Source organism: Sylvia atricapilla, unplaced genomic scaffold (genome assembly GCF_009819655.1).
Source record: "Sylvia atricapilla isolate bSylAtr1 unplaced genomic scaffold, bSylAtr1.pri scaffold_67_arrow_ctg1, whole genome shotgun sequence".
NCBI lineage: Eukaryota > Metazoa > Chordata > Aves > Passeriformes > Sylviidae > Sylvia > Sylvia atricapilla.
Genome location: NW_027077154.1, coordinates 124,089 through 139,484, shown reverse-complemented (window position 1 = coordinate 139,484; position 15,396 = coordinate 124,089). Strand labels below are relative to the sequence as shown.

The following is a 15,396-nucleotide window of genomic DNA, read 5'->3' as shown; positions in this document are numbered from 1 at the left end:
AGGTCTCCCCAGCCCGAGGAGCTGAGGCTGGCCTCGGGGAGAGGCCAGAGGGGGAAGGAAGCAGCCCTGGAGCTGCTGGGAATTCCAGGTGAGGCACTGTGAGTGGGCACGTGAAGGATGCCACGGCCTTGGAAAACCTGCAGGCACCTGCCCAAAATCAAACTGCCAAGAAAAGGACCTGGAGTTGGGGAGTCCCTGCCTCGTTTTAAATTCCTCTTTCATCCCACTCCTTCCAAAAAAAGAAAAAAAAAATAAAAAGAAGAGGAGGAATCTCTTGCTACTTGAAAATTCAGGCCCAGAGGTACCACAGGAGCGAAATGTGAGCCCTGGGGCTGAGAACAGAGGGGAAAAAAGGAGAAAGGATGGAGTCCCAAAGAGCTGGAGGAGGGTGTTTCCAGCATTCCCAATGCTACATTTGAACAGGACTGAGGTACCAGAGGTCCAGGGGTCCCTCCGTGGTGTGGGGAGCAGCTGAGCTGTGCCTCAGCTCACGGCTCAGGCACACAGCACACCCTGAGAGCACCACCCTGGCTCTAGGACAGAGAAATCACCTCACAGAGCTGATTTATCCAACTTACAGCTCGTTAAAGTGGTCGCTTAATTGCCAGGGAGCCGCTGGTTGGGAATGGTGCCTCCAGATTCCGGCATCTCCCACGAACAGAGAACGTCCTTCAGGGCACAGGAATCATCATTTTCATAGGAAAATGAGAAAAGGAGCTGAGTCCCCTCGAGAGCAGAGGGGATGGGCAGTACCAGGGGCAGCGTAAAAAATAAAGGGATGTGAAGTCATTGTAGCGTTCAAATTAAAAAAAAAAAAGGCTAATAATAATAATAATAATGCTCAAAAAAAGTCATTAATGCCAGGCAATGCTCCTCGTTCAGAAGAACTGATTCCTTTCCACAAAAAGCCAGGATCTGCTCTGCAGAGAGGGGAGCAGCAGAGGCTGGGCTGTCCCCAGGGCCCAGCCACGGCCCCGAGGCCACCAAGGTCCCCTCCGGGGCCACCTGCCCGGCTGGCCACTGGCCAGAGGCACACCCAGGTGGCACCTCAGGGTCAGGGAGCGCTGCAGGGCTGGGGACGCTGCTCCCAGCTCGCTGTCCCAGCCCGCAGGGCCTCCCCTGGCTGTGTTTAAGGCAGCAGAGACACCCTCAGAGGCTCCTCGGTGGCCCCAGAGTCCAGGACAGTGCACACGGGTTTGGCTGGCCGACAGTGACATTGGGAGTGGCGGGGCTGGGGGGTGGCCCTGTCCCCTGGCAGGGTGGCCCTGTCCTCTGGGAGAGCTGGCCATGTCCCCTGATGGGGCTGGCAGGGTGGCCATGTCCTCTGGGAGGGCTGGCCATGTCCCCTGACAAGGGTGGCCATGTCCCCTGGGAGAGCTGGCCATGTCCCCTGATGGGGCTGGCAGGGTGGCCATGTCCCCTGACAAGGGTGGCCATGTCCCCTGGGAGAGCTGGCCATGTCCCCCAGCAGGGTGGCCGTGTCCCTGGCAGTGACCCCAGCAGGGTGGCTGTGTCCCCTGGCTGTGTCCCTGGCAGGGTGGCCGTGTCCCCTGGCCATGTCCCCAGCAGTGTCCCCAGCAGGGTGGCATTGCCCGGTGGCACAACCAGAGCACAGGACAATCCCACAAGCAGCAATGATTTGGGGTCCCCCCTTTTTCCCAAAGCAGCCTGTTTTTGGGGGACAGCAGATGCTGAACGACTCTGACCAGAGCAAGAACCCTCCCTCCACTCCAAAACACAACCGGTGGCCTCGGTGACCTACTGAATGTCCCCAAACCCCCCCCTAGAACAGTCCAGGTCGCCTTTTGCACCATCCCCATCACATCCAGCAGCCGGCAGCGCTGTCCCCCGCTCCGGGGGCTGTCCCCTGGCTGTCCCCAGGCTGTCCCCAGGCTGTCCCCAGGCTGTCCCCAGGCTGTCAAAGGCTGGTGGAGGACACCGAGAGGGTGGGCGAGGAGGGCGGGGGGAAGTTGAGCAGCTCCAGCACGGCCACCCCGACGCTGCTGCGGCGGGTGAACATGCACGACGCCGCCACCCACTTGTTGGTGCGCGGGTTGTATTTCTCGATGGAGTTCAGGCTGGAGCTGCCGTCGTTGCCGCCCACGGCGTAAAGCCACCCGTCCATGGCCACCAGGTCGTGGGTGCTCCTGGTGCGGGAGAGGGAAGGGAGAACGGGGGGTGAGGATGGGGGGGAGATTGGAGCGGCAGGGAGCTGCTCAGGGCTCCAGGATCTCATAAAAACCCTGTGAAAATGAAGTATTTGGGTACAGCATCACAGGGAGCTGCCCAGGGCTCCAGAATCTCATTAAAAAAAAAAATAAAAATTAGTTGTTGGGACACAAAGAGGCAGGGATCTGCCCAGGGCTCCAGGGTGCCATAAAAAAAAAAAAAAAAAAAAAAAAAAAAAAAAAAAAAAAAAAAAAAAAAAAAAAAGTAAAAAGTGAAAATGAAGTATTTGGGTACAGCATCACAGGGAGCTGCCCAGGGCTCCAGGATCCCATAAAAACCCTGTGAAAATGAATTGTTGGGATACAAAGAGGCAGGGATCTGCCCAGAGTTCCAGAATCCCATAAAAACCCTGTGAAAATGAATCGTTGGGACATAAAGAGGCAGGGAGCTGCCCAGGGCTTCAGAATCCCATAAAAAACCCCGTGAAAATGAACTTTTGGGGTACAGCACAACAGGGACCTGCCCGGAGCTCCAGGATCCCATAAAAACCCTGTGAAAATGAACTTTTGGGGTACAGCATCACAGGGAGCTGCCCAGAGCTCCAGGATCTCATAAAAACCCTGTGAAAATGAACTTTTGGGGCACAAAGAGGCAGAGAGCAGCACAGAGCCACAGATCTCCCCCTTCCCTCTGACACTCTCGTCCAAACCTCATAAATACCAAACTCCCTGAGCCCCAAATCCTCACCTTTGCAAGCCTTAATTCCTCCCACAGCCCAGGGGCACCTCCGTGGGCTCAGCCAGCTCAAGCCTGGCTCTTTGTGGCCACACAAACTGCTGAGGATAAATCCCTGTGCTGAAAATCCCTCCTGGCACAGCCTGCCACCCTGTCAGCACAGCAGGGGTGTGCTGAGCCACCCACGGACCCTAAAACCTCCCTGATGTGCCTCTGGTTTAGGGTGGGACCCCCACTCCTGAGGCTGCAGAGTGGAGGCAGAATCCTGCTTCTGCTCCTGAGGAGTTTTGGTTTTCTGGAATTTCTTCCCCAGGGAATTTTCTGTGAACAGGAGGAATGTTTTTGTAGCTGTCACTTTGTTATTTATTCTTTTTTTAGGAGGGATTTCTCCTTGGTGTCCCTCTGCTCTGACCAATGGGAGTGAAGAGGTTTTGCCTTTTTAGTCAAATTGGTCTGTGTAGAAGAGTATAAAGGGGATATAATAGTATAAAATAGTATAAAACAGTATAAAACAGTATAAAATAGTATAAACCAGTGTAGCCCTGGTTCTGCTCCTGAGGTATTTTGGGTTTCTGGAATTCCTTCCCCAGGGAATTTTCTGGGAGCAGGAGGAATGTTTTTGTGGCTGTCACTTTGTTCTCCATCCCTTTCCCCAGGAGGGACTTCTCCTTGGTGTCCCTCTGCTCTGAGCAATGGCAGTGAAGAGCTTTTGCCTTTGTGTCCCCATGGGATTGGTCTGTGTGAAATGGCAGAAAAGGGAGACACGGCCCAGAAATAAAAGGTCATTTTTAGCTTTTTGAATCTCGGGCTCCGTGTCACTGTGGTGTCAGACAGCACCACGAGCCCCTTACCTGCGGATGTTCATGGGGGCCACGCTCTCCCAGGTGTTGGATTTGGGGTTGTAACGCTCCACAGAGTTAAGGCAGCTGGTGCCATCGTTGCCTCCGGCCACATAAAGCATCCCCTCGAGCACGGCCACGCCCGCGCTGCTGCGGCGGCTCAGCATGTTGGCAATGGGGCTCCAGGTGTTGATCTGGGCACAGGGAACACACCAGACACTGTGTGGGGCGTTTCTCACACCTTCCCTGCCACGGCAGCGCTGTGGGGGCAGTCCTGATCGTGCAGATCCTGGTGTGAAAATCTTTTTTTTTTTTTTTTAGGGGGTCTCGGTTGTTTGCTCGTTGTGATTCCCAGCAGGAATCTCTGGGCTCAGGAGAGCACCGGGGTAGAGAGGACTTGTGGAGAGTGATGGGGTCACCCCTGAGCCTCCTTTTCTCCAGGATAAACAGCCCCAGCTCCTCAGCCCTTCCTCACAGGGTTTGTGTTCCAGCCCCTCACCAGCCTCAGTGTCCATCCTGAACTGAGATCCCAAACTGGACACAGCACTCAGTGTCCATCCTGAACTGGACACAGCACTCAGTGTCCATCCCAAACTGAGATCCCAAACTGGACACAGCACTCAGTGTCCATCCTGAACTGGACACAGCACTCAGTGTCCATCCTGAACTGAGATCCCAGAGCTGGACACAGCACTCAGTGTCCATCCCAAACTGGACACAGCACTCAGTGTCCATCCTGAACTGAGATCCCAAACTGGACACAGCACTCAGTGTCCATCCCAAACTGGACACAGCACTCAGTGTCCATCCCAAACTGAGACCCCAGAGCTGGACACAGCACTCAGTGTCCATCCCACACTGGACACAGCACTCAGTGTCCATCCTGAACTGGACACAGCCTCAGTGTCCATCCCAAACTGGACACAGCACTCAGTGTCCATCCTGAACTGGACACAGCACTCAGTGTCCATCCTGAACTGAGATCCCAAACTGGAGACAGCACTCAGTGTCCATCCCACACTGGACACAGCACTGTGTCCATCCCAAACCGAGGCCCCAGTGGCAGCTGGCAGGAGCCATCCCAGGGGCACACACATCCCCGTGCCAGGCCACCAGTTGTGTCCCTGCTGACTGCCAGCCCAACGGGGGCTGAGCTGTATCTATTTCCAATCTGTGTGAGTGCAGCTGGGGCTTTGCAGCTCGTGAAAAAGCCTCCAGGACCTTGTCTTTGATCTCTCTGCGGTGACTGACGCTGCTGGAGCAGAGCTGTGTGTCCCTGGGCACAACACATGTCCCCAGCCTGCCACACTCCCTGCTCACCGCGCTGGCAGCAGCTCAGGGAGCTGGGAAGAGCTCAGGGCATGGAGAGGATCCCTGCTTTCCTCAGGAATACAGGATGTGGGGACAGAGGGTGGCCAAAAGCCCACGGGGAGCAGCTCTGGATCACTTTGCTCGGGATTTTACCCTGGATGCTGTGTCCCTGCTGACCCCCTCCCTCTCAGAGCCATGCACGGTGGGTTCCAGGCAGCCCTGAAGAGGGCAGGGGCAGGAGAATCACCCAAATCTCCCCTTTTTGTTTACCTGGGGCTCGTACTTCTCCACCGTGGCTAAGTGTGACGAGCTGTCGTAGCCCCCGACTGCATAGAGGTTACCTTCTGCAAAGACACCCAGAGAGGACAGGGGTGAGCTAAAGTCACCTCCCTGTGCCACCACAGCCCCTCACGACGTCACATGTGTCACTTCTGAGGTGCTCACACAGCTCCAGGTGAGCCTGAACCACAGGTGACACTCTGAGGTGGTCACACAGCTCCAGGTGAGCCTCAGCACAGGTGACACTGAGGTGGTCACACAGGACTGGGCTGAGCCTCAGCACAGGTGACACTCTGAGGTGCTCACACAGCTCCAGGTGAGCTTCACCACAGGTGACACTCTGAGGTGGTCACACAGGTCTGGGCTGAGCCTGAACCACAGGTGACACTGAGGTGGTCACACAGATCTGGGCTGAGCCTCACCACAGGTGACACTCCTGAGGTGGTCACACAGGTCCAGGTGAGCCTCAGCACAGGTGACACTCTGACGTGGTCACACAGGTCTGTGCTGAGCCTCACCACAGGTGACACTGAGGTGGTCACACAGGTCCAGGTGAGCCTCAGCACAGGTGACACTGAGGTGCTCACACAGGTCCAGGTGAGCCTCAGCACAGGTGACACTCTGAGGTGGTCACACAGCTCCAGGTGAGCCTCAGCACAGGTGACACTCTGAGGTGGTCACACAGGACTGGGCTGAGCCTCACCACAGGTGACACTCTGAGGTGGTCACACAGGTCCAGGTGAGCCTCAGCACAGGTGACACTCCTGAGGTGGTCACACAGGTCCAGGTGAGCCTCAGCACAGGTGACACTGAGGTGCTCACACAGGTCCAGGTGACCCTCCCCTGCCCCAGGCACCCCTCCCAGCACGGGTGGCCCGGCTCTCTCCCCCTCCAGCAGGAGTGGTGACATATGCCCCAGGCAGCTCCTGTGTGAGGTGTCCCAGAGAAGCTCCTGCTGTTTCCTGACCTGGTCCCACGCTGCCCGTGCTCCCCGCCAGAGCCCCGCGGTATTTTTAGCAGAGGCTGGAGCAGGGGAATGCCAGGCTCGGCTGTGGCAGGCTCCCAGGGGGCTGGGGATGGAGGGGACGGGAGCTCAGAGGCAGCACTGAGAGCTGAAAGCAGAGAGCAGGGCAGGGGACAGGCACGGGGACACGGGGACAGGTGGGGAACATCCCGGGGGGATCCAGCTCCTGCTGGGGGAGAGCAGGGCTGGGATCATCACTGAAAGGACTCTCCTGCTCCCACAGCCCTAATCAGCCTGTCCCTTCCTCTCCAGGGCCAGGGGATCACCCACAGCCCCAAACCAGAAGGGAACAATCCGTGGACCCCCTCAGGAGCTGTCCCCCAGGAGTGTGACAAATCCCAGTAATTAATAAAAAGAGCAGAGCAGAGGTAAGAAGCACACCAGGACGGGGCAGGACCCGGAGCAGAGCAGCCAAAGGAACCCCCCAGCAGCGCAGCAGAGCCTGCCCAGGACCACCCCGGCCCCCCCAGGCAGCACCCACCTAAGGTGGCCACACGGACGTAGCGTCTGCGGGTGCTCATGGCAGCGATGGAGGTCCAGGTGCCCGTCAGGGGGTCGTACCTCTCTGCACTGCAGCAGGCGGGGACACAGGGACAAAAGGTGGGACACTGCGAATGCCCAGGTCACAGCCCTCGGACACGCAGCCCCCAAGGGAGCTGGGGATAGACAGGGGAGAACGGAGCAGGGAGCTGACACAGGTTCTGTTGGGGCAGAGGGCTAAAAAGTGGGGTTTTTTTGTTTTTTGTCCTGGGAGAAGGAGCTGGGCTGCAGAACCGCCCCTGAAGGGGCAGGAGCAGGGCTGCCAGCTCCAAGGACAGAGCATGCAGGAGCAGGGAGGGCTGCAGCAAGGCAGTCCCTTACCTGTTGAGGCACGAGGCCCCATCGTAGCCCCCGGCAGCGTAGAGGAGCCCGTGGAGGGCTGCCACGCCCAGGCAGCTCCTCCTGGTGCCCATGGACACCTCGGGCTGCCAGGAGTTGGTGACAGGGTCGTAGGACTCCACCGTGGCCAGGTCAGAGGTCCCATCGTAGCTGCAGGGAGAGAAGAGGCTGCTCAGAGAGGCTGTGGCTGCCCCATCCCTGGGAATGGCCGAGCTGGATGGGGTTTGGAGCAAGCTGGGATGGTGGGAGGTGGCAGGATGGCAGGGGGTGGGATGAGATGGGCTTTAAGGTTCTGGCCCAAACCAGTCTGGGATTCTAAGAGAAAGGGGAGGGAAATGCCCTCAGGAGGCAGAGGGAGCCCCCAGAGCTGTTCCATGGCTGCCCCAGAGACCAGGCATGACCCGACATTCCCTGAGCCTGAGAATCGCTGAGCTCTTCCCAAAGGAAACTTCTCAACAGCTTTTTCTTTTTCCCCAAACAACCTCGTGTTAACAATATTCCTTTCCCATGACAACTCTGTTTTCTTTCCCTTCTCTGTTGCTATTTCTGTTCCTGCGCCAGTGGCAGAGGTGTCAGCCCTGTGGACCAATAATGTGATTTTAGCCCAGCGTGTTATAAAAGGGCTGAATGAATTGTAAATAAACCTTCTGATGATGCTGTTTGACACCACAACAACACAGGACTCCAAGATTCAGAAGGCTGAAAATGACTCCTTTATTTCTGGGATGTGTCTCCCTTTTACACTACTCTACACAGACCAATCTGATTGGTGACAAGAAGCCAAATCTCTTCACTCCCATTGGTCAGAGCAGAGGGACATCACGGAGAAGTCCCTCCTGGGGAAAAGAAAGGATAGGTACAGTTCACAAAAACATTTCTCCTGTTCACAGAAAATTCCCTGGGAAAGGAATTTCAGAAAACCAAAGCATCTGAAGCATGAAACCAGGGTTACATTCTGATTTCTGCTGCCTCCTGACTGCAGTCACACACCTTTACATCGTGTCCTATTGTGACATGTCACCCTGATCTTTTTCAGCCTTTTGTAGTGAAGTTTCTCACAGATTTTCACATTAAAAAAAGCGATGTTTTGTAAACTGTCCTCCTTGTTTATGGTTCCTCTCTTGAGGAGGAACAATTCTAGTTCTAGACTAGTTCTAATTCTAATAATTCTAGAACTAATTCTAGTCCTAGGCTTCTAGTTTGACCAGCATGGTTAGAGAGGAGTCAACCTCATTGTCCAACTTGTAGTCATTGTCCAAAAATCTATAGAAGTCAAAATCAAAAAATTAAACTCCCTCTTTTCGTGCGTGTCCTTCATTTCATGTCCTACGGCGACAGTGACATGTGGCTGCCCCACAGACCGTGCTGACCCCAGGGAGGGGTCACAGTCCCATGTTCCCCCAGCCCCGTGCCACCCTCCCTGGCTGTCCCCTGTCCCACCCCGTGTCCCCTTACCCGCCCACGGCGTAGAGCTTGTTCCCGATGGCGGCGACGCCGACGCGTGCGCGGCGCGTGGACATGGAGGCCACCATGTGCCAGCGGTCCGTGCGTGTGTCATAGGCCTCACAGTCACCGTGGATGGCAAACAGGCTCCCTCCACCTGCTCGGGGAGGGCAAGGAGAGCCACACGGGCACACGGGCCTCAATGTCCATCCTGAACTGAGATCCCAGAGCTGGACACAGCACTCAGTGTCCATCCCAAACTGGACACAACACTCAGTGTCCTTCCTAAACTGAGATCCCAGCGCTGGACACAGCACTCAGTGTCCATCCCAAACTGAGAACCCAGAGCTGGACACAGCACTCAGTGTCCATCCTAAACTGGACACAACACTCAGTGTCCATCCCAAACTAAGTCACCCAGAGCTGGACAGAGCACTCAGTGTCCATCCCACACTGGACACAGCACTCAGTGTCCATTCTGAACTGAGATCCCAGAGCTGGACACAGCACTCAGTGTCCATCCCAAACTGGACACAGCACTCAGTGTGCAGCCTCACCAGTGCCCAGTACAGGGGAAGAATGACCTCCCTGCTGGCCACACCATTCCTGACCCAGGCCAGGTGCCATTGGCCCTCTTGGCCACCAGGGCACACTGCTGCCTCATGCTCAGCCTGCTGTCACCCCCAGGTCCCTTTCTGCCTGGGCACTGTCCAGCCTCACCGTCCCCAGCCTGCTCCAGGGGGATTTTGTGGCTAAAATACAGGACTCAGCATTTGCACTTATTAAACTCCATCCTATTGGACTCTGCCCATCCATCCAGCCCTTCCAGGTCTCTCTGCAGAGCCTTTCTCCCTTCCAACACATCAACACATCAAGCTCCCACCTTAGCATTATCCACAAATTTACTAATTAAATACTCAACACCCTCATCCATACCATCAATAAAAACACTGATCAGAGCACCGACCCCTGAGGAGCACCACCACTCAACGGAGCAACCCCAGCCCAAAAAACACCCCGTGGGATGGTGTTTTGGGGCTCAGGGGGCAGCAGGGCCTTACCCACAGCGAAGAGCACGGTGCTGGCTCCTTCGCAGCGCCGCGGCCGCGTGCGGCTGTTGCCCAGGACCCCTCTCTGCTCGGGCATCAGGTGGTACTTGAGGGCCTCGATGAGCAGGTCCTTGCACTCCGAGTGGTGCCGCACCAGCAGCTCCGTGTCCACGTTGCTCATGAGGAAATCGCGGCTCAGCAGCGGCAGCCGCACGCACTTCATGAGCTGGGGGGGAAAGGTGTTGTATTTCTCTGGGGAATGGTTTTTTCCCCAGAGCCCCTGGAGCTTGCAACCCTGTAGTTTGACCCTTCCTTCCTTTCTGGACCTAATTGGCTGAGTTCCAGCCATCCCCCTTGGCAGGAGCCTTGATAAGGTCCTGCTCTTCCTCTTCTCGTTCTCTTACTTCCTGGGGTCCCCTCTTACTTCCTGGGGTCCCCTCTTGCCTCCTGGGGCCCTGCCTCCTACCCTCTGGGCCCTTGCCTCTTGGCCCTCCTGCCTTCGCCTCCCCGCATGGAATAAACGTCTTGGATCAACCCTGGGGGTAAGAGCCTCTTTTGGAATCTTTTGCCCTGGTCCCCTCGAAGCATTTCCCCCAAAGCCTCCCAAGAAACAGAGCTAGCCCCGGGGGGCTGCGGAGGAGTGCTTCAGAAAGGGGTACAGGTGACCTCACCCCTGGTGACTAACTGATGTGTTAATTAACCAATTCAGCCTGGCCCCTGATGAGTAACAGCCGTATCCAACAAGGGTGAGTGAGGGAAAAGAGGGGGTGAGCTGGGGAGGATCATCATGGAAAAGGAACCTTGAGGAGAGTGGAGAGAATCATGAAGAAGAAGGATCCTGGTGAGAGAGATTCAGTGCTGTGAGGTCAGTCTGGGTCTGCAGTTTGAGCTTGTTGTTGGAACCTGTAATTATAAACTAGCTAGGTCAAAGTCTGCAGTCAGAGTCTGTAAACTGATACATGCAGTCATAGTTTAGCAGCCATAGCCTGGCTGGGAGAAAGCCTGCAGTCACAGTCTGCAAACTGATACCTGTAGTCACGGTCTACCTGGGTAAAAGCTGCATTCAGAGTCTAGCTGGGTAAAAGTCTGCAGTCAGAGTCTGCACACCAATCCCTGCAGTCACAGTCTGCACACCAATCCCTGCAGTCACAGTCACCCCAATCCCTGCAGTCACAGTGTCACCAATCCCTGCACTCACAGTCTGCACACCAATCCCTGCAGTCACAGTCACACCAATCCCTGCAGTCACAGTGTCACCAATCCCTGCACTCACAGTCTGCACACCAATCCCTGCAGTCACAGTGTCACCCCAATCCCTGCAGTCACAGTCTGCACACCAATCCCTGCAGTCACAGTGTCACCCCAATCCCTGCAGTCACAGTGTCACACCGATCCCTGCAGTCACAGTGTCACACCAATCCCTGCAGTCACAGTGTCACCCCAATCCCTGCAGTCACAGTGTGCACACCAATCCCTGCAGTCACAGTGTCACACCAATCCCTGCAGTCACAGTGTCACCCCAATCCCTGCAGTCACAGTGTGCACACCAATCCCTGCAGTCACAGTGTCACCCCAATCCCTGCACTCACAGTCACCCCAATCCCTGCACTCACAGTCTGCACACCAATCCCTGCAGTCACAGTCTGCACCCCAATCCCTGCAGTCACAGTGTCACCCCAATCCCTGCAGTCACAGTGTCACCCCAATCGCTGCAGTCACAGTCACACCAATCTCTGCAGTCACAGTGTCACCCCAATCCCTGCAGTCACAGTGTGCACACCAATCCCTGCAGTCACAGTCACACCAATCCCTGCAGTCACAGTGTGCACACCAATCCCTGCAGTCACAGTCTGCACACCAATCCCTGAAGTCAGAGTTTACAGGAAATAACCAGCAGGCAGAGGCTGCAAGGGAAACCCACAGCAGGAGCTGCTGCAACCAGTGTCAGTGAATGGTTGGAATTAGGATGACAAAGCCATGAAGAGGAATAAACCAGGAGCCTTTTTATGCTGTGTTTGACAAGAATTCTGTGTCTCGGCTCATTTTTACCCTCTAACAAGAGGGCTCCTGCAACGGGGGGGGACAGCAGAGCAGCCCTTGGGACACGGCATGAGGGGACAGGGTTAGACTAAAAGGGGATGGACTGAGGTTGGAGATCAGGGAGAAACTCTTCACTCAGAGGGTGGTGGGGCCTTGGCACAGGTTGTCCTGAGGCTGCCCCATCCCTGGAAGCATTCAAGGCCAGGTTGGAGTAACCTGAAGTAGTGGAAGGTGTCCCTGCCCATGGCAGGGGGTGGAATGAGATGGGATTTAAGCTCCTTTCCAACCTGGACTGGAAGTGGTGGGACAGGGACCTGCTGTTCCTGCAGCTTCCTCCAGCCACGTGCCCACCCAGCCCAGGCACTGGGAGACGGTGAGCAGAACCAGGCCCCTTTTCCCAGCACTGTCACCTCTCTCCCAGCCCACTCTCAGCCCCTTCCCAGCGCTCTCACCCTGGGCACGTGCTGTCTCCTGCTGTCCACGTCGTGTTTGACCCAGCTGAGCACAGCCCTGTACACCTCCTCCTCCGAGGGCACGTTGAGGCTGTCACTGGAAATGAGGTCCAGCACCTGCAGGGTGAGGTGGGGAGGGCACTGCTGGTTGGGCTGGACTGGGAAGGAAGGAGACATTCCCAGCTCCCAGCCCGTGGCTCCAGCAGTGCCAGAGGCAGAGCTCTGCCTCCTGGAGATGCTGGGGCTTCCAAACAGTAACTGGGTGACACAAAAGCAACAGGTGCAGCTTGATGGGGACATCTCTGACCCCCCTGCTGTGGCCGAGGCTGCTGCAATGCCGGACAAATCCCGTCACCGTCAGTGGCATCAGCGAGATGGCTCTGCTGGATTTCATCCCGTATTTCCTGGGACAGACCCAGGAGCCCTGGCTGCTCCCAGAGCTGTCCTTTCCCCTGCCAAGGGCTGCAGAGCTGCAGCAGGGGGAGATGTGGACCCTCCCCTCACTGCCACCCTCCCTCTGCCCCGGGGATGGGTGAAGGGAGGTGTCTGATCCTGCTGAGGGGGCACACAGATGGGGGATGCAGGGCAAGGACTGGGAATTGCTCCTGCCCAGGGAGATGAGCCACACTGGCACCACACGATGACCAGCAAGAAACGTTAGCTGAGCTGATTTAAACATCCCAGCCACGTGCAGCCAGGAGCTGGGCTGTGCTCCCAGAGCCAGGGCAGTGTGCTCAGAGCTCACGTGGCCAAAATCACCCCCTGTCCTACCCTCCCATCCGTATTTCCCGTGGGATTCAGCCTGCTGACAAAGCTCTTCCCACAGCCTGAACAGAGAGGGGCCAAAGCCCAGAACCTGGCTCCAACCCCCCTGCCAAAGCCCAGCCCCTCAGCACAGACCCCTCGGGCTCTTCACCCCCAGACAGAGCAGGAAAAGCTTTGCTGCACCCAGACCTCCACTCTGCCAGCGGGGCCTCACCTGTTTGAGGGGCAGCAACATGAACTCCTCTGTCTTGGACACCTCCACGAAGTGCTGGAGGACGTACTTGTGGGCAGACTTGAGGAGGTCACTGCAGGAGTGGGTGTCAGCAAAGCCCCGGATGCCCAGGCAGTTGGAGGGGTCGAGCTGGCTGAGCAGGAACTTGCAGCAAGCATCCCTCACACCATTGAGCTGAAGCAGGCTGGCAGCAGGAAGAAGGGTCTGGCAGGGTGGAAAAGAACGGGGAGGAAAAAGGGATTTTCCAGGGCAAAGGGGAACGATTTTTCACCCTCGTCCCGCTGTGAGTGACGAGCAGAGCAGGTTTAGTGAGCACCTCCAGGCACAGAAGCACAGAAAGGACAGAGCACTCCTGGTTTGTGAGGTGAAGAACAGCTGGGAAGGACACCTGTAACACCCCCAGGGGCCAGGAGAACGGCAGGTGCTCAGGAACAGAGCTGGGAACTGCACAGTGCTTTGAGGAAGAGCAGCAGCTAAACCCCCTGACCACGGCCAGATCCACAGGAACAGCTGGCAGCGAAGGAGACAGGAGTCCCCAGGAGGTGGATGTGGCACAGAACAGCTTTGTGGGGAAAGGGAGCTTCGGGGAAAAGCTCCTACCTGCACATTCCCCTCTCCCACCACGATCTCAGCCGTGTAGGCGTATTGCACCAGCTGCTCCAGCGCCTGGGGGTCGATGTCATGCAGTGTCACATGGGTCTGGCGGCTCTCACTCATCTCATCTGGGGCAAAGGACACCAAAAATCAACAAAACCCCCCTCAGCAGGGCTGCTTCCCCACGGGAGGAGGCGTGGGACGAGCTGAATCCTCCTCCACATCCCAGCCCAGGGAGGTTTTCTGTGCAGCTCTGGGGAGTGGGAACCCTGGAGGAGGGATCCTGTGCCCTGGGGGCTGAGGGCAAAGGGAATCAGGGGAATGGAGGATTTAATCATGCAAGGAATGAGCTGCATGCACCTCCACACCACAGCCCAGGGAGGTTTTCTGCCCAGATCTGAGTGAGGAGAAGCTGTAGGGATTGGAGGCCAGGACTGGAGAAAGGACACCAGGATCCTTGTGCAGGGAGCTGTGGGCAAAGGGAATCAGGGAAGGGAGGGAAATGGAGGTGAGTTAATCGTGTATGGAACAAGTGGTTTGGTTTTGGAAGGTTTCCTGCCCAGCTCTAGGGATTGGGGACCAGGTCTGCAGGATGGGGACACCAGGATCCTGAGCAGGAGGAGGACACCAGGATCCTGAGCAGGAGGGGGACACCAGGATCCTGTGAAGGAGGAGGACACCGGGATCCTGTGATGGGCAAAAGGAGTCAGGGAAGGGAGGGAAATGCAGGATTTAACCACGCATGGAACAAGTGGTTTGGTTTTGGAAGGTTCTCTGCCCAGCTCTAGGGACTGGGGGACAGGATCCTGAGCAGGAGGAGGACACCAGGATCCTGTGAAGGAGGAGGACACCAGGATCCTGTGAAGGAGGAGGACACCAGGATCCTGTGCAGGACGGGGACACCAGGATCTTGTGATGGGCAAAGGGAATCAGGGAAGGGAGGGAAATGGAGATGATTTAACCATGTATGGAACAAATGGTTTGGTTTTTGGAACAAACAGCTTTTTTCTGCCCAGCTCTAGGGATTGGGGACCAGGTCTGCAGGATGGGAACACCAGGATCCTGAGCAGGATGGGAACACCAGGATCCTGTGCAGGATGGGAACACCAGGATCCCGCACAGGGGCAAAGGGAATCAGGGAAGGCAATGAAAGGAGGAATATTCCTGCTCTCACTCCCAGAAATCACACACGAAAGGGCAGGGCGGCGAGAACAGGGCACAGAGCATTTGGAAAAGAACTTCGATTTCCAAAGCAGAGGACGGGGAAAAGGATTTTTTGGAGAAGGGGAGGGCTGGGGCAGGACCAGCCCGAACCCCTGGGGAAGAGAGGACTCTACTTGCTTGTGAACATGGCGTGGAAGTAGGGGCTGCAGGACGCCAGCACCACCTTGTGGGCCTTGATCTCCTTGGTGGCGACGTGCAGCACGATGTCGCAGAGCAGCCCGCGCTGTCGCATGCGGTTCATGCAGACGAAGGCGTCGTGGTAGTGGCGCTTGGAGTTGTGCGAGATGCTGTGCCCGTCGCGGTTCAGCAGCTGCACAGCTCCTTCCATGGCTGCGGTGGGCAGGGAAGGGGACTGCCCCTT

The 15,396-nt window shown here is 56.7% G+C and overlaps 1 protein-coding gene across 1 annotated transcript; it reads right to left on the bottom strand.

The window, feature by feature from the left end:
- Positions 1-1,914: 1,914 nt before the first annotated feature.
- KLHL17 (kelch like family member 17) lies at positions 1,915-15,396 on the bottom strand. Its single transcript, XM_066340340.1, has 11 exons — positions 15,153-15,396; positions 13,818-13,939; positions 13,200-13,421; positions 12,221-12,337; positions 9,741-9,954; positions 8,692-8,836; positions 7,219-7,386; positions 6,839-6,927; positions 5,325-5,398; positions 3,756-3,937; positions 1,915-2,147 (listed from the first exon to the last, which is right to left on the bottom strand). The coding sequence occupies exons 1-11, from the start codon at positions 15,361-15,363 to the stop codon at positions 1,919-1,921; spliced, it is 1,773 nt and encodes a 590-aa protein (XP_066196437.1). The 5' UTR covers positions 15,364-15,396; the 3' UTR covers positions 1,915-1,918.

Coding starts and splice junctions, on each gene's coding strand:
- KLHL17 (XM_066340340.1), bottom strand. CDS start 15,363: ATGGAAGGAGCTGTGCAGCTGCTGAACCGCGACGGGCACAGCATCTCG. Junction 12,338..13,199: donor TGTTGCTGCCCCTCAAACAG/GTGAGGCCCCGC, acceptor CTCACCCTGCAG/GTGCTGGACCTCATTTCCAG. Junction 9,955..12,220: donor GGAGACAGCACGTGCCCAGG/GTGAGAGCGCTG, acceptor TTTCCCCCCCAG/CTCATGAAGTGCGTGCGGCT.